Source organism: Heteronotia binoei, chromosome 19 (assembly GCF_032191835.1).
Source record: "Heteronotia binoei isolate CCM8104 ecotype False Entrance Well chromosome 19, APGP_CSIRO_Hbin_v1, whole genome shotgun sequence".
Classification (NCBI taxonomy): Eukaryota; Metazoa; Chordata; class Lepidosauria; order Squamata; family Gekkonidae; genus Heteronotia; species Heteronotia binoei.
In genome coordinates this window covers 41,099,428-41,119,254 of record NC_083241.1, presented here as the reverse complement: position 1 = coordinate 41,119,254, position 19,827 = coordinate 41,099,428, and the positions used below count along the sequence as shown (strand labels likewise).

The following is a 19,827-nucleotide window of genomic DNA, read 5'->3' as shown; positions in this document are numbered from 1 at the left end:
TCGTCCCTCCAGAGAAAATGGTTGACCCCTGTGTGAGACAGGACACTGGACTAGATGGGCCACTAGTCCGACCCAGCAGGGGTCTTCTGATGTTCTTATGAAGGCCTTGGCCTCTATTTTCTGTTGTTGGCCCTCCAGAGGAACTGGTTGGCCACTGTGTGAAACAGGATGCTGGACTAGATGGACCACTGGTCTCATCCAGCAGGGCTCTTCTGATTTTCTTATGAAAGCTTCAGCCTCTCTGCCCTGTTGTTGGCCCTCCAGAGAAAATGGTTGACCTCTGTGTGAGACAGGATGCTGGACTAGATGGACCACTAGTCCGACCCAGCAGGGGTCTTCTGATGTTCATACTTGTGTAGTGTTGTTTTTGCAACATGGCGACTGATGCGTGTGGGCGTTCTTCTTTTCTTTCGGCTTGCAGTATTCGCAAAAGGAAGACAAGTATGAAGAGGAGATCAAAGTCCTTACCGACAAACTGAAGGAGGTAAAAATGTGCCCCCTTTTTTTGGTCCCTAAAGGGAAACAAAACCCATTCTCCTTGTGGAAACGAATGGAGAGTGTGAGTGTGTGAGAAAGAAAGAAAGAAAGAAAGAAAGAAAGAAAGAAAGAAAGAAAGAAAGAAAGAAAGAAAGAAAGAAAGAAAGAAAGAAAGAAAGGCTCTCTGCTCTTGTCTGCCTTTCCTCTCCTTTGAGTGGGAGATGTCCTTGGTGAACCGGGACTCTGGGCTGAAAGCAGAGATACATTTGAGTTGCAATTGGCTTTCCCTTTCCTTGCCAGAGTCTTTGCCTTCAGGTTCCTAATCAGTGACAGGATTCCAGGATGTCTAAAGCCAGTGAGAGCAGTCGTGTGAACCCTCCCCTCGCCTTCCTCATTGTTTTCCTGGTCCTCCAGGCATCCCTTTCCCCATTAAAAGGTTTGCCTCTCTTCTCTCTCAAAGGCCTTCCAAATAGAGGACAGCCTCTTCTCTCTCAAAGGCCTTCCAAATAGATGGCAGTGTGGCTTTACATGCCTGCAGCTACCAGATCCTTGCCTTTCTTCCCCAGCAATCCCCTTTCATTGCTTCTGGTTGCAAGCGCAGTGGGCCCTACCCCACATGCTCTACCAGGGTCTTGACTGGCATTTGTCTGTCTTTGTTGCAGGCTGAGACCCGAGCTGAATTTGCTGAGAGGTCAGTAACCAAGCTGGAAAAGAGCATCGATGACTTAGAAGGTACGTCTTTAAAAACAGATGTCTTTTTTGACACACAGCCTGCACCCCTTTTTACAACAGCCAATACTGTAGCAAGCCGTTTTGTAATTGTAGGGAGCTAGTAAACGCCTCTCACAGGTTTCTGCCAGCTTCTTGCCCGGTCTCAGGGAGGTCATACTGGGGTTGCCAACTGGGCGTTTATCTTCGGAGTTCAACTGGGCTGCTGTTTTTTCGCCTAACTGCGGATCCATCTCTCCCGAAATGGAAATGCAGCCCGTGTTTCCGATAGAGGAAAAGGAGCCGGGGGTTGGTTGAGCTTGTGAGCTCCAGATCGCGATCTGGTTGGAGCTCTGTATGTGCAGAGCTCTGTGTGTCTTTCAGCCTTGTAAGATCCCACTGTCTGAAGCTCACAGCTGTGCAGGAGAGATTCTCCAGTGCTTCGGTTCGTTGACTGCAAATGTCAGCGGAGGGGGAGGGGAAAGGGCGTAGTGTTCACTCCAATTAGGAATGCAGCGAGTTAGATTTTTGGCCACGATAAGAGAAGGTCAGAGTAGCAATTCGGTGGCACCCGGCGATTGATTTGTCAGCGGTTGTTTCTGTGTGAATAAACAGCCTCCGGGAGGCTTTAAATGGGTCGCTCTGAGGCTGTTGGCAAAGAGGTTGAAATTCTCTTTTTTCCCACCCCGCCCTAAAAAAAGAGAAAGAGCTTTTTGCAAGGCTCCTCGAGAAAGCTGGAAACGGTGGGAATGTCCCTCGTCTCTGGTTTGCCTGCATTTTGCTCTGGGCAAAACAGAATGCATCTCTACTCTCTCCTTCAGGGAGGGAAAGTGCTGTGATATTTGAGTGTTGCACTCAAGTTGGCCTGGAGAGCCTGTGTGTCTTTCAACCTCTGGATGTTGCGACATGCAGGACAGAAGAAAAACTCTATGTCTGTCTCTTGGGAAGGGAGCTATTTGAGGGAGTCTCTTGTGGCGCAGAGTGGTAAAGCAGCAGTACTGCAGTACTGTGATCTGAACTCTCTGCTCACGACCTGAGTTCTATCCCATTGAAAGCTGGTTCTGGTAGCTGGCCCAAGGTTAACTCAGCCTTCCATCCTTCCGAGGTCGGTAAAATGAGTACCCAGCTTGCTGTGGGGGAAGTGGAGATGACTGGGGAAGGCAGTGGCAAACCACCCCATAAACATTGTGAAAACGTTGTGAAAGCAACGTCACCCCAGAGTTGGAAACAACTGGTGCTTGCACAGGGGACCTTTCCTTTCCTTCCATCCTTCCGAGGTCGATAAAATGCGTACCCAGCTTGTAAATGACTGGGGAAGGCAATGGCAAACCACCCCGTAAAAAGTCTGCCGTGAAAACGTTGTGAAAGCAACGTCACTCCAGAGTCGGAAACGACTGGTGGTTGCACAGGGGACCTTTCCTTTTTTCCTTTCCTTGTTTCCAACACGGTTGTGTCCACTGGGCAGACATGGCTCTGTTTAGCTGTTTGTCCGGTGGGTGGGAGCGGGGGGAATCAATTCCAGTAACCTCTAATGGCATAACAGTAGCTTACAGAAAGGAATGAGCATACAGTTTGCCCATGTGTCAAGCTAATATAGATACATCGAATTGTAACGCCAATTGATAATTAATAATAATAGGGATTAAAAAGGACAATAACCTTAATCTTGAGTATCACAGACAACAACAAAAAATTGAAATTTTACAGTAAAATAGCTTAACGGGGGACGCGATTAAACAATTTTTAAAAAACCCTTTAATGGGATAAAACATAGACAGGATCCAAAACGGGTGAAACTGAGTAAAAAAAAAAAAGTCACACTAGCCAAAAAGGCAGTCAAGACAACACCACAGAAGAACCAATCAGATATTCATTGCCCTTTCTCAAGATTATGCTCTCTCTCGGCTTGACTTCGCGAACAAAGATTTAAGAAGGGTGCAGTAGTCCACGTCTGCTGCAGGCTCGCTGGTGGCTGACAAGACCAATGTGGGACAGGCAGGTCCGGCCACAGCGGCTGCAGGGAAAAGCCTGATTCGGGGTTGGTGCTGTAGCAGTGCGATTCTTCCTCAATCTCCTTTTGTCCTCAAGACCAGCTATGCATGCGTTCTCAAAGGAAGAGACAGCCTGGTGGATGGTGTGCCTCCATGCTTTGCGATCTGAGGCTAGGTCAGACCACTGGTGATGGTTGATGCGACAGGCACCAAGGGATTTCTTCAAGGAGTCCTTGTACCTCTTCTTTGGTGCCCCTCTATTTCGAAAAGATTATGCTAGCCCCTATGCAGTACAGCAGCCCCACACCCAACCCCATCCATCTGGGCGATCCACCAGCAAGCAAATCCTGGGCAACTCCCACTGGAGAGCTGGAAAGGTCAGAAGGGACAGGATCACAAGTTGCCGATGAAGCCCACAGAACGCAGGGCAATGGAGCAGTGAGCGTAAAAGCTCAATGCTTGCAAGGGCTGGTAAGCAACTCCCATGACTTGCAACGGGCAACAAGCCAAAAAGACACGGAGAACCGGATGAGGTGGGATAGAAAAGGTATAGAAAATGGGGTGGGATAGAAAAGGTGAAACTGGAGATGGAAGAACAGATAAGGCAATTAGAGCAAGGTAGAGAAGGGAGGGGAAAGGTGTACCATTGAGGCGGGGAAAGGGCAGAGACCTCCAGGGGAAGCGGTGGGTCGGGGGGAGCAAAATAATGGAAAGGAGGGAAAGGTAGAGCTGCAAAGACTACCGGAGGAATATGGTTGGTGGGTGGGGGAGTCTTTCCTTCTCTTCTGGTCTTGCTGTCTCTTTCTCCGCCAAGTCTGCATCTTTACTTGCTCCTAAAAACAAAGCAATGTGGAGACCTCCTTGTCAGAACATCAACAGGATAAGGTTTCTTTGGGCCTAAAGGAAAGGCGTCTTTGTCCCTCAACGTCCCCACATTACCTGTTTGCTGGTGTGTCAATGAATTCTGTATTAATCTCCCCCTCCACACATTCCCTTTAACTCGATCTGGTTGCGGGATTATTTTGGAATTCGTTTTGACTCCTGTTGTTGTTTTTTTCCCCTGTTTGATTTCTTTCACCACCACCACCCCGTCCCGCCACACCTCCGCCTTCTTCTGCACCTCTTCCTCTTTGCACTCCTGGATTGCGTCTCCTTCCACCGCTGCTCCCTTCTTGCACTTCCGCCTTCCCCCTTGGCGACTCTTAGATGAGTTGTATGCTCAGAAACTCAAGTACAAAGCCATCAGCGAGGAGCTGGACCACGCTCTCAACGACATGACTTCCATGTAAACGGCCTCTCCTGCCCCCACGCCTCCCTGCACCCTCCCGACTCCCTGCACCCTCCCCACCCCAATTCCTAAGCGCAGCCTTGCGAATGGAAGCTTGCTCACTCTTTAGTGAGGGTCCCAGTGGTGGATCAGTCTCCTTTTGAAAAGAGGAGCCGAAATTGCAAATATTGATTCTCCAAAAGGCTAAGAAATGCTCAGGAGGAATTTGGGGGGTTATCGTCCCATGGCTTTTTGGCCCCTTCTGTGATTTCAAGGGGCGTCCGTGACCACTTTGCCATAGTGGTGAAGTGTGCGGGCTCTTTTCTGGGAGAACCGGGTTTGATTCTGCACTCCTCCACTTGCAGCTGCTGGAATGGCCTTGGGTCAGCCAGAGCTCTCGCAGAGCTGTCCTTGGAAGGGCAGCTTTCGTCAGAGCGCTCTCAGCCCCACCCACCTCACAGGCTGTCTGTTGGGGCGGGGAGGTAGAGGAGACCGCTCTGAGATTCAGGGTATAAAGTGGGATATAAATCCAATATCTTCTTTGCGTGGAACTTTCCGGATGCTTGTCTCCACCTACAGCTAGATAAGCTGATTGGGTTTGTCTGCCAGCTGAGGTCTGACTGCTGGAGATTTTTGATTAATTATATCCTGTCCCTCGGGCTTGGAATCTTACCCAACACATTTCCAGCCTCCATCCACCACTGAGCAAAAAAGGAAATGGGAATGTTTCTCCCCCTCCACCCTTAACGAGTGGGCAAGTTTCCTGTCTGGGTTGGTGAGTTCCTCTAACATTTCACAAGGCTTGGTTTTACCTGGTTTTCTGCTTTCAAAACCACCCACCCTCCAAATTCCTGCTCCATTCCCCTTTCCCAGCTGTGAGTTAGTTTTTTTGTGCGTGTTTTTTTAATCCCTTTCTGTTTTCTTCTGTTCTGATTTGGAGTTTGCCACCCTAACCGCATTTGCTTGCAGATCGACTTTTGTAGTGTTATCAGGGTAGGCTTCCTGGTAAATAATTCATGGTTTAAGGCTTGGGAAGTTTACACAGACCATTTTTTGTATGTGCGGTCCACACCCCCTTTAGGTCATAGATCAGGTTGAGCGAGGGTTTTGTTTTGTTTTGTTTTCAGCCCAAGGATCTTGGTCTGTACCCCGTTTTGCTGCCAAAATCACAAGGCAGAATTGCATCTGTTGCCTTGTCATGTGGTTGACGTGGTCATCGCCTCCATTTAATGGAAAGGGTGGGGAGGAAAGCATAACATTTTCTTCGAAGCAGAACAAAGTTGGAGTCCACTTTTAAGTGGCACCTTTCAGACCTACAAAGTTTTATCCTGCGTGTCAGCTTTCTTGTGCACACACAAATCAAACTCTGTTGGGCTTAAAAGAAGAAGAGGAGGACAGCAGATTTATACCCCTCCCTTCTCTCTCAAGAAATGCATACATTTGAGCCCAAAGCTGCTACCCACAGAGGCTGCCTGCATCCACTCTGCATGAATCGCTACTCCTGGCATGGCCAGAACAGAGACTCATGCAGAGATGCAAGATGGACTCATCTGAAGCTGTGTAATTCTTCCCATGCATAGGGAGGATGTGAGCCTCTGATTCTTTTTGTGTGTGGGGGGGGGAGAGTTTGGGTGGGTTGTCTTCTGGGCACCCTCTGTTACCTCCAACCCCCCCCCCCCCCACTTGCCTAAATCTATGGGAGCTCAGGGACGGTGTTTGAAGCAAAGCGAGCCACAGTACACAAAGGAAGCAGGTTTGCAGAAATCCTACTAATTTGAAAACATAGTAACTTTCAGGCATGGCATTTTGCAGTTCTCTATGGAGTTTGGGTTTGCCTACTGTATGGGAGTAGAGCCCGTCCTCTGGTGGCGATTTTGTGTGTGTGTGTGTGTATGTGTAAAGCAAGGGGAGAGGGTTGCCTTTCTCCGATATGCTTCATTTTGATACTGCTTGCTGCATCTCCTCTCCCCTTACCCCACCCGCCTCCATTGCATCATTTTCATTTTCTGTCTCTTTATCTTCATGCAGATAGATATCTTTGCTTCACTTCTCCAACGACACCTTTTTGGCGCTGGACTCTCCATCTCCCTGCAGCTCGCAGCTGGTTCTCAGTTCCTTGCCCTATCCTCCTCCTGCTACCCTCAAAACCTCTCCTCCTCCTCCTCTTCGCCCGGGAGATGTGGGGCTCTCTCTCCTGGCGCTTGTGGACTGTACAAAAACTCCCCTCCTTTCGGTGTAAAATAAAAACGCCCCGCTGCGGATGCTGTATCTGTTTTCCTAATTCCTTCAGCCTTTTATTTATTTCCATCATTTCCAGTATGAGTTATAATAATAATAATAATAAAAAGATCTGCTTTCTCGCTGTTAGGGATTTTCTCTTCCCCCCCCTCCCCCTTCGTTTTATTTTGTGTCCTTCTCTCTGTGCCATTTCACAAACCATTTGGCTTCTCGGGAGTTACGGGAAGAGGGGATGCTTTTATTTCTTTGACTGTCTGGTTGTCAGCTAGAGGACAGGGCTCAAGAGCGGCTTCTCACAAACTGTTTTCAACAAATTGGTTTCAAGCATAGACAGCTTCAAGAGGGGATTGGATAAACATCTGGAGCAGAGGTCCATCAGTGGCTCTTAGCCACAACGTATTGTTGGAACTCTCTGGGGCAGTGATGCTCTGTATTCTGGGTGCTTGGGGGGCAAAGTGGGAGGGTTTCTAGTGTCCTGGCCCCACTGATGGACCTCCTGATGGCTCCTGGTTTTTTGGCCCCTGTGTGACACAGAGTGTTGGACTGGATGGGCCACTGGCCTGATCCAGCATGGCTTCTCGTAGGTTCTTAAGATCAAATTTTATTTTCGTTATTTCAAGCACATTTGAAAGTGGCCAAAATTAATCAACAAAACTCAGAGTTGCCAACCAGATGAAACCAGAGAGCCACGTAACCAGTGTTCCCTCTAAGCTGTGGAGTCTTGTGAGCAAAAATTCTGCTTTGTGAGCTGCTGGCGATGAAATTGTGAGCGACCGCATCGATTACTTTGCTTTGGGGCATTTTTCCTGAGCTCAGACAAAAATGCGTGAGTTGGAGGCTAAAAAAAACGAGGTAGCTCATGCTAACTCAGCTTAGAGGGAACGCTGGACATAATATTTTGGGGCTGACAAAAAAAAGACACCATCGAGGCAGGAAGAAGTCTGCAAGAAGGAACAAGGAAGAACTCGTGAGGTTGCGTCTCTGGTTAGAAGGCCATTGTCCGTCTGGAGAGAAATCTGAAGGTCTTCCATGAGCTGCCTCATATGCCTTTTGCCGTGTGAGTTCAGAGTGGAAATCAGAATTCTAGATGTAACCTGGAGAAGTGGAGGAGGGGGAGAGTGGGACATGGTATATCCTTGGCGTGTTCACATGCAGAAAGGTAGATCAGGGACTAGAGTTCTTGTTGTCTGGGACACGGGGAATGAAACCCTGACTCCTCCCTCATCTTACTGTGCTAATTTTAGTGTCCCCCACCCCCACAGATTTGGCTCACTTCCTGAATTAGAGCCCTGCTGGAGAGAAGTCCATAAAACATAGAAAAGCAGGGGGAGAGGGGAAGGATTGTTATGTTCCTCTTTCCTGGGTTGTTTATTTAGCTCAAACATTTGTTAACTGTGTTTCTTCCTTACAGAGCTCAAAGCAACGTACCGTATAGAGAAAAATATCTAAAACAGAATATATAAAACCAAAATTTAAAGTCACATTTCAGGACTGCTGCTACGCTCAACCAAATGCAGTCCTAAATAATACCGTCTTCAGCTGCCTCCTGAAAATTGACCGTAAAGGGGCCAGGTGCACCCTGCGGAGGCTGTTCCAAAATTGTGGGGCTGCCACTGAGAAGGCCCTGTGTCTCATAACCTGCCAAACAAGCTTCTTTGATTGATGAGACAGTCAGAAGGGCCTCACCCTGTGACCTTAATTCCCAGGCAGGAATGAAAGGGAATTAAGTCCTTCAGATGCCCTGGTCCTACGCCACGTAGAGCTTTAAAGATCAAAATGAATACATTTGTTTCCAAAATAGGGAAGTAGGCTGCATCCCAAACGCAAATGGATGGAAACGGAAGTCCCTGACAATTTTCTGGTCTGCTGTCTACAGAGTCACTGTCTCATTCTATCATACATAGCTGGAGGTGGGGTTGCCAGCCTCCAGGTGGGGCCTGGAGATCTTCCTCTTTTACCACTGCTCTCCAGCTGGCAGAGATCAGCTCCCCTGGAGAAAACAGCTGCTTGGAAGGGTGGACTCTAGGGCATTGTCCCACTCTGAGGCCCCTCCCCTCCCCAAACCCCGCCCCCTCCCGGTTCCACCCCCCCTAAAGTCTCCAGGTATTTTTCAAGACGGGCAATCCTAGCTGGAGGTTTCTACTGCTTGCAACATTTGAACCCTGTCATAGTGAGGAAGGGGGCGGCTTGCCACTTGGATGGTGGTTTTGTGCCACTTTCTCTTCAGCAAGGGAGGCGGAAGTGCAAGGGTTTCTTTGTCTGCTTCGGAGTCGTGTCACCCAAAGGACGCCCGTTTCTTGGAATGCCACCCGTCTCGTAGGGCAGGTTCAAAAGTTAAGGGGAAGATAAATTGGCAGAATCCCAGTTTCCCTTTCGCCGTGAGCCAGCCGGAGTCCTTGAGGCAGCTCGATCTGGACTCCCTCCTGTTTCCTCCCAAGGAAGGTGCCATCTGTAGGCTCATGCCAACTTCCTTGAGAAGAAATTGCATTAAATCCAAAGGGCCCCTTTCCCAAGCGAACACGCCCGGAATTTGAGGAAGGAAGCAGTGCTTTTAATGCTGCAAGCAGCCTGTAAATGTCTGTCATTGCTGTCCTGTCGTCAGGGAAATTCCGCAGTCTGCAACAAGCCAGACTTAAATCGAAAGCAGGGAATTAGGGGTGGAGAAGGGCAGAATTACGAGAACGGGAAAGCTCATTTTCTTCCTTTCTTCATCACCCCTGCAGGGGGATTCCTTGGCGTTCCCTTCCAAGGAACTTTGGAAGGGGAAGCACTGGGGGAGGGACGGTGGCTCAGTGGTAGAGCATCTGCTTGGGAAGCAGAAGGTCCCAGGTTCAATCCCTGGCATCTCCAAAACAGGGTCCAGGCAAATAGGTGTGAAAAACCTCAGCTTGAGACCCTGGAGAGCCGCTGCCAGTCTGAGAAGACAATACTGACTTTGATGGACCAAGGGTCTGATTCAGTAGAAGGCAGCTTCATATATTCATATGTTCACTGGACCCTGGAACTGGGTGTTGTGGGACAGAGTGTCTTTTGACTCCCTTTTCTGCCCCCCCCCCCAGAAGAGATCCTTGTGGCAAAGAAGCTGCTCTTGCCACCGAAAGCATCCTTTGAGGGGGTCCCTCCCTCAAGCAGACCCCATACGTCTGGGACCGACGTATCTACGGGACAGCCTCCTCCACTCTGTCCCTGTATGAGCGCTACGCTCTACTGCAAGAGTGGCCAGCGGTAGCTCTCCAGATGTTTCTGCCTACAACTCCCATCAGCCCTAGCCATTGGCCATGCTGGCTGGGGCTGATGGGAGTTGTAGGCGAAAAAACATCTGGAAAACTACCGTTGGCCACCCCTGCTGTACTGGTCGAAATCTACTGGTGATCCGCAGTTCTAAAGAGGTCCGGCTGTCCGCAGTTCTAAAAAGGTCCAGCCGCCGGGACCTTTTCACTCCTGGCCCCGACCTGGTGGAACTCTCTTGCCGGAAGACACCAGGGCCCTGCGGGATCTTTTACAATTCCGCTGGGCCTGCAAAGCAGAGATGTTCTGCTTGAGGACAGCGACGCCTGCCGCGCTGGCACCCTCCCTCTCCCCCCCCCCCCCATTTAAAGAGGGAACTGCTCCCAATGCCTGGAAAACAGAACTACAGGACTATAAAGTATGTTCACTGGGTTGCAACTGTTTTAAATTATTGGTTTTATTGATTTTATGTGTGCCTTTTGTGGTACATCGCCTAGAGCCCGGTATTGGTCGGGATGAGGCGATTCATAAATTTAATAAATTATTATTATTATTATTATTGCCAGTAAGGATTCTTTGGAGTGGTGAATGAGGTTCAGAGGGTACCGCTGGCGCAATGCCACCGTCTGTCCCCTGCCACCCTAAAGAGGCCTATACTCTTAAGGGCAGAGATTAGCAAATCCCTTGATTCTTCTCTGCTCCCAGCCCACGTTGGCTGAGGAACACCCCCCCCACACACACACACACACACACACTGTTCTTCTGTGCTGCGGGTAACCCACCTGCCTGTAAGTGGGAGGCGGGAGGGGAAGGGTCATTCCAGCGCCCCGACTGTTTCCTGGCTAAGGGGGAAACGTTCCTTTCTGTTTCGCATGCTGTCCCACTCTTCAAACGGATTTTTATCCGCGTCAGGACCAGAGTTCCCTTTAAGCTGAGTTAGCGTGAGCGGGCTCACAGATTTTTAGCCTCCAGCTCACACCTTTTTGTCTTGGCTCAGGAAAAATGGGCCCCGAGCACGCTTAATTTATGCAGTCGCTCACCACTTTAATGCCAGGAGCTCACAAAGTAGAATTTTTGCTCACAAGACTGCGGCTCAGAGGAAACGTTGGCCGGAACCATCCTGTTTGAGAGAGCTGCCGGTGTTTGAATATCCTTGGAATTTCTTTTCCTTGTCTATATTTTTTATTTTTCAAAAAAGGGGGTGTAGGGGACAAAAAAGGAAACAAGGAAATGACAAAAAAAAAAAGGAAACAGGGCAACGAAAAAGGTTCCGTTTTTACAGTTGTCTTGGACTTTCAAGAGTATAGATAATACATAAAACATCTATGTCAGATGTAAACTTGTTCAGAGTATTTCAGTTTTTAAAGCTTTTTTTCCCTCTTAAAGCTACAATGACAATCGGAAGAGATCTGATTCTGTTTCCATACATGAGACCCTTGTTTATTTAATGGACTGTATTAAACTGAAACTAAAAATTCCATCTCCTTGGGATTTCTTCCTGGTTGGGATTATCCAATGGTTGAGCTCTGTGTTAGATATTGGAAATCATAGAATCATGGAGTTGGAAGGGACCTCCAGGGTCATCTAGTCCAACCCCATGCAGGAACCTGGTCAGCCCCTTGTAGCTTAGCCAGGCCGGTGGCACTTTCCTTCTGCTGGTGTGCACTTTTCAGGCAAAGGGTTCTTCTGTCCCCTCCTTCCCAGTACAAACCCCAGGAGCGGCTTTGGCCTTCTCTCTCTCTGTCCTTATATTGTGCTCCTCCGCTTCTCGGTGAGCTTGGAAACAAGCAAATGGGAGTGAGCAGCCAAAATGCCCAAGGAAGGACAGATCAAGGTGGGGTTCCAAAGGTTTGCCCCGGGGGTGGCCAAACTGAGGCTCTTGTGCACATATTGTGAGACTCTTGGAGCCCCCACCACCTTGCCAGCTGGCTTGGAGAATCCACCCAAAGTTGCAAAGGCACACAGCCCAAAAACTTGCTGCAAACAACTTTCATCCACGAGAGCAACAGAGAGCTGAGTTGGCGCTCCTTATGTATTGCTTATTGGTTGCTTTGGCTGTTTGAGTGGGTCAGCACGTGGAAATAAATGTGCGAACTGATTTTCTATAAGTTCCAAAAAGTCGTTCACAGCAAGTTTTTGGGCTGTGTGCCTTTGCGTGGATCCTTTCGGACGCAGCCTCCTCGGGTTTTTTTTGAGGGGGTTTGGTTTTTTTATTCAGCTGGCTTGAAGAAGGCATTTGTCTCTTTAAATCACTTCTCTAAGCCAAGCCAGCCAGCGGCTTAAAGAATGCATTTAAACTTAAAGGTGCTTTCTTTCCACCTCACTCTCCCTATCTATTTCCCTCCCTCCCTCAAGCCTCTGACAGTCATGTCTTGCAGCTCTCAAATGCCTGACGTTCATGTCTGACAACTCTCAGACGCCTGACATCGATTCTACATGGCTCTTACGTTAAGCAAGTTTGGCCACCCCTGGTTTGCCATGGTCTCTGAACGGGCAGCAGCGTGGCACACCAAATCCCTTCTCTTTCAGAGTGGGGGTGGAGGTTGAAAATGGTATGGAAATCAGGTCCACCAGCAGTGGCTCAAAGTACACGGGCTGCCCCACGATCCTAGCGATGTGCTTGTGTGTCCCTCGTGGGGACTGTGTGCGGGGAAACCTCTCGGTGGCCTGGTTCTGTCTCTCTCACTCTGCCTCACGGCGAAACCAACAAATGGCCGTTCTCCAGCGTGTTTCTTCTGCAGTTCTCGGTCTACACTGAACCTGTTACCAGTCCTGGAACTCTTCTCCACTCCACCCTTCCTTTCTGAGGTTCTGTCCCACCGCAAGGTAGTCTCTCTAACGTGTGTTTCTTTGAGCCTTTCAAGTCGATGTCTCGTCCCCGGAGAACTAAAAACTACTAAGCCTCTTTTGCATTGCCGGATTCTGTGACTTTGCCTCTAACTAACCCTGTGTTCTTTCTGCTTTTCTCTTTCTCTCTCCCTCTCCTGTCTCTTTTAACCCGCTTGCCGACTGCCTCAGACCAGCTCTACCACCAGCTCGAGCAAAACCGGCGCCTAACTCACGAACTAAAGTTAGCCCTGAATGAAGATTAAGCTTTAGGACGGATAAACCGTTCTTAACTGTGCGTTTCACGATTCATTTGATGTTGGAAATATGCAAGGGCGACCTGTGCGCGTTGAGAATAAGGGCTTTCACCCGTTGTCTGTTAGCATGAAGCTGGCTTGGCCTGGCAAAATCGCAGAACTCCCCAATCGGCTGCCATACCGTTTAGATTTTCCCGTTCCTTCTGCAGTCGCCAGAGAGCCAGTTTGGTGTAGTGGTTAAGTGTGCGGACTCGTATCTGGGAGAACCGGGTTGGATTCCCCACTCCTCCACTTGCACCTGCTGGAATGGCCTTGGGCCAGCCATAGCTCTAAGTGTGCAGACTCTTATCTGGGAGAACCGGGTTGGATTCCCCACTCCTCCACTTGCAGCTGCTGGAATGGCCTTGGGTCAGCCAAAGCTCTAAGTGTGCAGACTCTTATCTGGGAGAACTGGGTTGGATTCCCCACTCCTCCACTTGCAGCTGCTGGAATGGCCTTGGGTCAGCCATAGCTCTAAGTGTGCAGACTCGTATCTGGGAGAACCGGGTTGGATTCCCCACTCCTCCACTTGCACCTGCTGGAATGGCCTTGGGTCAGCCAGAGCTCTTGCAGGAGTTAGGTATAGTGGTTAAGTGTGCAGACTTTTGTCCGGGAGAACCAGGTTTGATTCCCCACTCCTCCACTTGCACCTGCTGGAATGGCCTTGGGTCAGCCATAGCTGTCGCAGGAGTTGTCCTTGAAAGGGCAGCTGCTGTGAGAGCTCTCTCATCCCCACCCACCTCACAGGGTGTCTGTTGTGGTGGAGGAAGGTAAAGGAGATTGTAAACTTTTATGAGTCTCTGATTCAGAGAGAAGGGTGGGGTATAAATCTGCATTCTTCTCCTCCTCTTTCTCCTCTTCCTCCTCCTCCCTTCTTCTTAAAACAAACAGCCGACCAACCCCAAACCAAGCAGCCTGTATCTTAAGGCCAGAGAGTTTTTACTAGCAGCTTAGGAAACTCAGCTGCCCCGTGACGCAGAGTGGTAAAGCTGCAGTACTGCGGTCTGAACTCTCTGCTCACAACCTGAGTTCGATTCCGGCAGAAGCTGCGTTCAGGTAGCCGGCTCAAGGTTGACTCAGCCTTCCATCCTTCCGAGGTGGGTAAAAGGAGTCCCCAGCTTGCTGGGGGGAAAGTGTAGATGACTGGGAAAAGCAATGGCAAACCACCCTGTAAAAAGTCTGCCGTGAAAATGTCGTGGTGCAACGTCACCCCAGAGTCGGAAACGACTGGTGCTTGCACAGGGGACCTTTCCTTTTCCTTTTCTAGGAAACCCAAGCTTTAGTTTCAAATGTCCAAAGTCAGAAGCTCTTTCCAGCTGGGCTCACGCCTGCGATTTGGATTTGCTGTTTGGAATTTGCCAGGAAGCCAGCTTCGTGTTGGGTCGCAACACCAGGCGCCCAAATCATAAGCTTGTTCTAGTCGATAACTTCCGATCTGTGTGAAGGCCTCTTCTGCATTACTGACGAAACCGTCGGTGACATTTTGGTGCTCTTTGGGTCCGGGATGTTGTGTTTTTGTGTACAGCGTTGGTTTGAGCATGCGTTCGTGGCTGTATGTAAGAAAAGTATGCATGTTAACAGGCAGCTAACTGTTGCGAGAGTTCCCGCCATCGCCTTTTGTTACTTTGCCTCGTAAGTGAGCCCACACGGATATTCCCCAAGCTGCCAAAATTGGGCTTGGAACACTGCCTCCCCCGCCCCGCCTCCTTTTCTGCATGTTTAAAACATCAAGGGTGCAGAATAGTTTCTGAAGCCTGCGTTTTAAAAGAACACGTTCCAGTTTCCTCCTCCTGGAATCCCTCTGCTGTTGGTTGTTTGGCTTACCTTAAATGAAAGTTTAAAAATTGTCTAGCTTGGATTCCTACGGAAATGGCACCAGGAGTCTTGTGGCGCTTTGTGGGACCAGATTTATTTTTAAGGGGCCGTGGCTTGCTTGCTTTGTTTTTAACGGGTTGCAATGTGGTATTTCTAAGCACCCTTTCTCACTAGCCTGTCCCTGTTTTTTGCAGCAGGAATTTGGTGCAAAAAAAAGGGAAATAGTTTGGGGCCCCAAATTGCCCTTCAGCCTGACTTCTGCCCCACGGAGAGGGTCTTCTCTGTTGAGTTGTTTTGGGGAAGCTGCAGCAGGTGCGTTCAGACCTCTGGCTTTGCCATCTCTCGATGATCAAAGTCTCTCGGCTGGAAAGTAGCTTTATGCGGTTAAATTTGCTCAGGGCTTTTTCGGTAGCAGGAACTTCTTTGCATATTAGGCCACACCCCACTGATGGAGCCAACCCTCCAAGAGCTTACAGGGCTCTTCGTACAGGGTCCAGAGATAGAATTCCAGCAGGGGCTCCTTTGCATATGAGGCCACACCCCACTGATGGAGCCAACCCTCCAAGAGCTTACAGGGCTCTTCGTACAGAGTCCAGAGATAGAATTCTAGCAGGGGCTCCTTTGCCTATTAGGCCACACACCCCTGATGGAGCCAACCCTCCAAGAGCTTCCAGGGCTCTTAGTACAGGGTCCAGAGAAAGAATTCTAGCAGGGGCTCCTTTGCATATTAGGCCACACACCCTTGATGGAGCCAACCCTCCAAGAACTTACAGGGCTCTTAGTACAGGGTCCAGAGATAAAATTCTAGCAGGGGCTCCTTTGCATATGAGGCCACACACCCCTGATGGAGCCAACCCTCCAAGAGCTTACAGGGCTCTTAGTACAGGGTCCAGAGATAGAATTCCAGCAGGGTTTCCTTTGCATATGAGGCCACACACCCCTGATGGAGCCAACCCTCCAAGAGCTTACAGGGCTCTTAGTACAGGGTCCATGGATAGAATTCTAGCAGGGGCTCCTTTGCATATTAGGCCACACCCCCATGATGTAGCCAACCCTCCAAGAGCTTACAGGGCTCTTAGTACAGGGTCCAGGGATAGAATTCTAGCAGGGGCTCCTTTGCATATGAGGCCACACACCCCTGATGGAGCCAACCCTCCAAGAGCTTACAGGGCTCTTCGTACAGGGTCCAGGGATAGAATTCTAGCAGGGGCTCCTTTGCATATTAGGCCACACCCCCATGATGTAGCCAACCCTCCAAGAGCTTACAGGCTCTTAGTACAGGGTCCAGGGATAGAATTCTAGCAGGGGCTCCTTTGCATATGAGGCCACACACCCCTGATGGAGCCAACCCTCCAAGAGCTTACAGGGCTCTTCGTACAGGGCCTACTGTGAGCTGCAGGAGGATTGGCTACATCAGGGAGGTGTGGCCTAATATGCAGAAGGATTTCCTGCTACAAAAAAAAAAGCCCCACTTTTGCTGATCCTCACACTGTCGAAATTAGCAGGTCTGTGCAAATGACTATTGTGTATTTTTTTTTTTTTGGTTCATCTCTTGGTTTTGTTTCTACTCCAAAACAGAGAAAGTGGCACATGCCAAAGAAGAGAACCTGAGCATGCACCAGATGCTGGATCAAACTTTACTGGAGCTAAACAACATGTGAACTTCCCCCTCTTAGCTGCAACAACCACAACATATTTTTTTTAACACCTGCTTTGCCATCGCGCCCCCCCCCCCCTCTTTCAATGTGTCTTTCGTGTTTTCCAAGTTGCCACGTTACAAAACAATAATTTTTAAAAATCTGCTAAACCCCAGGCATGGAGTTGGGGAAGCAGGAAAATGCTGAGACAGGAAAGTTGCATGTCGTTTCACCTAGTTTCTCTTTCTCTCTCTCTGGTTCTGATGTGCCATAACCCTGAGCACCCCAGTAACACAGCAGGTGAGCAGTCCTCGGTCAGGGGCAGAGAGAGAGAGACTCCCCACGGAGTTGCCAGTTAGAAATTAAAACAAAGATTAATGCTTGAAACCCAAGTGAGGGAGGGGTATTTGTGTGGGCCTTGGACTGGTATCGGTATCGTTCAGCGGCTTGTGCAGCTCGGCAAATTGATTTTCTTGGAGAGGAGACCTCCGGCTGGGAAAATTCAGCCTCCCCGTAGCCTCTTCTGGGTTCATGAACGAAACAGATCTGCAAACCACGGTCTTGATGCCATTTAACACTTGAGCTCAAGAAACATTAATGGCTCACTACCAGTTTGTAAGACAGCCTTTTTTTTGTTGTTCATTCCATTCGTGATGTTTTTAAGATCTGCTACAATGCCGGGGGCGGGGGGAAACCTAAAATATTTTACGTTGCTGAACTGGTTGGCATTCTGTTTCTTGTCTCCGACAAAAAGGGATTGGTTAAATTTGGTGTTTGCCACGAGTTTGTTTCGCACACTTTTTTTTTGTTGTTCTGTTTGGAGCAGTTTTTAAAAGAATCGTCTTGTATGTAAACATTGTATAATTGATAATGAAATAAAACACACACTTTAGGACATTTTCTAAAAAAACCCTGCTGTTTCCTGGCCTTCATTTCGGGTTTCCTGGTTTCTGTCTGTGCGGCTTCTCTGGATGGTGATAAAAACACAAGGCAGGAGGTAAGTCCTTCAAGAATCACTGCTGGGCGGGGCGGGTATTCATGGGAGCAATATTCCCTCTAAGCTGAGTTAGCGTGAGCTAGCTCTTAGTTTTTTAGCCTCTGGCTCTAGGGTTGCCAAGTCCAATTCAAGAAATATCTGGGGACTTTGGGGGTGGAGCCAGGAGCAAGGTTGTGACAAGCACAATTGAACTCCAAAGGGAGTTCTGGCCATCACATTTAAAGGGACCGCATACTTTTCTAAATGCCTTCCCTTCTTTGGAAATAATGAAGGATAGGGGCACCTTCTTTTGGGGCTCATAGAACTGGACCCCCTGATCCAATCCTTTTGAAAATTGGAGGGTATTTTGGGTAGAGGCACTGGATGCTGTGCTGAAAAATTTGGTGCCTCTAGCTCAAAAAACAGTCTCCCCCCCCGCCAAGTCCCAGATACCTGCGGATCAATTCTCCATTATTTCCTATGGGAATCAGTCTCCATAGGGAATAATAGAGTTCCTAGCAGACATTTCCTTCCCCTCCCCCCTCTTTCTGATAACCCTGAAGCGGGGGGGTGAGGGCCTCCAAACCAGGGGATCCCCTGCCCCCACCTGGGGTTTGGCAACCCTATCTGGCTCACACATTTTTGTCTTTGCTCAGAAAAAATGGCCTCAGAGGAAACTGATTTATCCCGTGGCCAAATTGCTCACTCGCAACTTTAAAGCCAGTAGCTCACAAAGTTTAATTTTTGTTCACAAGACTCCACAGCTTAGAGAAGACATTGCATGGGAGCCCCACACAACACCCCCACAAACACACACACACACCATGGAGGTAGTGCCCAGTTCTCTGGAAAGTCCTTATTACTGCCCCGACCTACAGCTCAGCTCAATGCAGCATTAAATAATTTGGAAATGGGATTGCTGCAAAGGGGTATCCCGTAGAGGACCACAGTATCTCTGACCATAGTACTGCGGATCTTGTCCCGATGCAGAAGTTTTGCCCGGCTCTGAGGCTTACAGTAGGCCCTGTAGTAATAGCCTTGTAAGCTCTTGGAGGATTGGCTACATTGGGGGACGGGTGTGTGTGGCCTAATATGCAAAGGAGCCCCTGCTAGAATTCTATCTCTGGACCCTGTACTAAGAGCCCCTGTAAGCTCTTGGAGGATTGGCTGCATCAGGGGGTTGCAGCCTAATATGCAAAGGAGTTCCTGCTAGAATTCTATCTCTGGACCCTGTACTAAGAGCCCTGTAAGCTCTTGGAGGATTGGCTGCATCAGGGGGTTGCAGCCTAATATGCAAAGGAGCCCCTGCTAGAATTCTATCTCTGGACCCTGTCAGCTCTTGGAGGGTTGGGCTCCATCAAGGAGGTGTGGCCTAATATGCAAAGGAGCCCCTGCTGGAATTCTATCCCTGGGACCCTGTACTAAGAGCCCTGTAAGCTCTTGGGAGGGTTGGCTCCATCAAGGGGGTGTGGCCTAATATGCAAAGGAGCCCCTGCTAGAATTCTATCTCTGGACCCTGTACTAAGAGCCCTGTAAGCTCTTGGAGGGTTGGCTCCATCAGGAGGGTGTGGCCTAATATGCAAAGGAGCCCCTGCTGGAATTCTATCCCTGGACCCTGTACTAAGAGCCCTGTAAGCTCTTGGAGAGGTTGGCTCCATCAAGGGGGTGTGGCCTAATATGCAAAGGAGCCCCTGCTAGAATTCTATCTCTGGACCCTGTACTAAGAGCCCTGTAAGCTCTTGGAGGGTTGGCTCCATCAGGAGGGTGTGGCCTAATATGCAAAGGAGCCCCTGCTGGAATTCTATCTCTGGACCCTGTACTAAGAGCCCTGTAAGCTCTTGGAGGGTTGGCTCCATCAGGAGGGTGTGGCCTAATATGCAAAGGAGCCCCTGCTGGAATTCTATCCCTGGACCCTGTACTAAGAGCCCTGTAAGCTCTTGGAGGGTTGGCTCCATCAAGGGGGTGTGGCCTAATATGCAAAGGAGGCCCCTGCTAGAATTCTATCTCTGGACCCTGTACTAAGAGCCCTGGAAGCTCTTGGAGGGTTGGCTCCATCAAGGGGGTGTGGCCTAATATGCAAAGGAGCCCCTGCTAGAATTCTATCTCTGGACCCTGTAACTAAGAGCCCTGTAAGCTCTTGGAGGGTTGGCTCCATCAAGGGGGTGTGGCCTAATATGCAAAGGAGCCCACTGCTAGAATTCTATCTCTGGGCCCTGTTCTAAGAGCCCTGTAAGCTCTTGGAGGGTTGGCTCCATCAGGGGTGTGTGGCCTAATATGCAAAGGAGCTCCTGCTACAAAACAAGCCCTGAATAGCTCACAACTTTAATGCCAGTAGCTCACGAAGGCAGAATTTTTGGACTCTGACTCT

General features: G+C 49.3%; 1 protein-coding gene across 21 annotated transcripts in view; it reads left to right on the top strand.

The window, feature by feature from the left end:
- LOC132587502 (tropomyosin alpha-1 chain) overlaps positions 1-17,393 on the top strand; it is a 56,040-nt gene extending 38,647 nt beyond the window's left edge. For 7 of the 21 annotated variants that reach the window (XM_060259757.1, XM_060259760.1, XM_060259759.1 and 4 more), the window contains 3 exons: positions 422-484; positions 1,140-1,209; positions 16,425-17,393. In XM_060259757.1, coding sequence (XP_060115740.1) covers positions 422-484; positions 1,140-1,209; positions 16,425-16,507 — 216 coding nt within the window. In that variant the 3' untranslated portion in view covers positions 16,508-17,393. Of the gene's footprint in view, positions 1-421; positions 485-1,139; positions 1,210-4,382; positions 4,466-6,471; positions 6,712-12,927; positions 13,034-16,424 lie in introns of those variants that run through there. The other 14 variants (XM_060259754.1, XM_060259755.1, XM_060259766.1 and 11 more) reach the window with 8 other exon arrangements.
- The last annotated feature ends 2,434 nt before the right edge of the window (positions 17,394-19,827 follow it).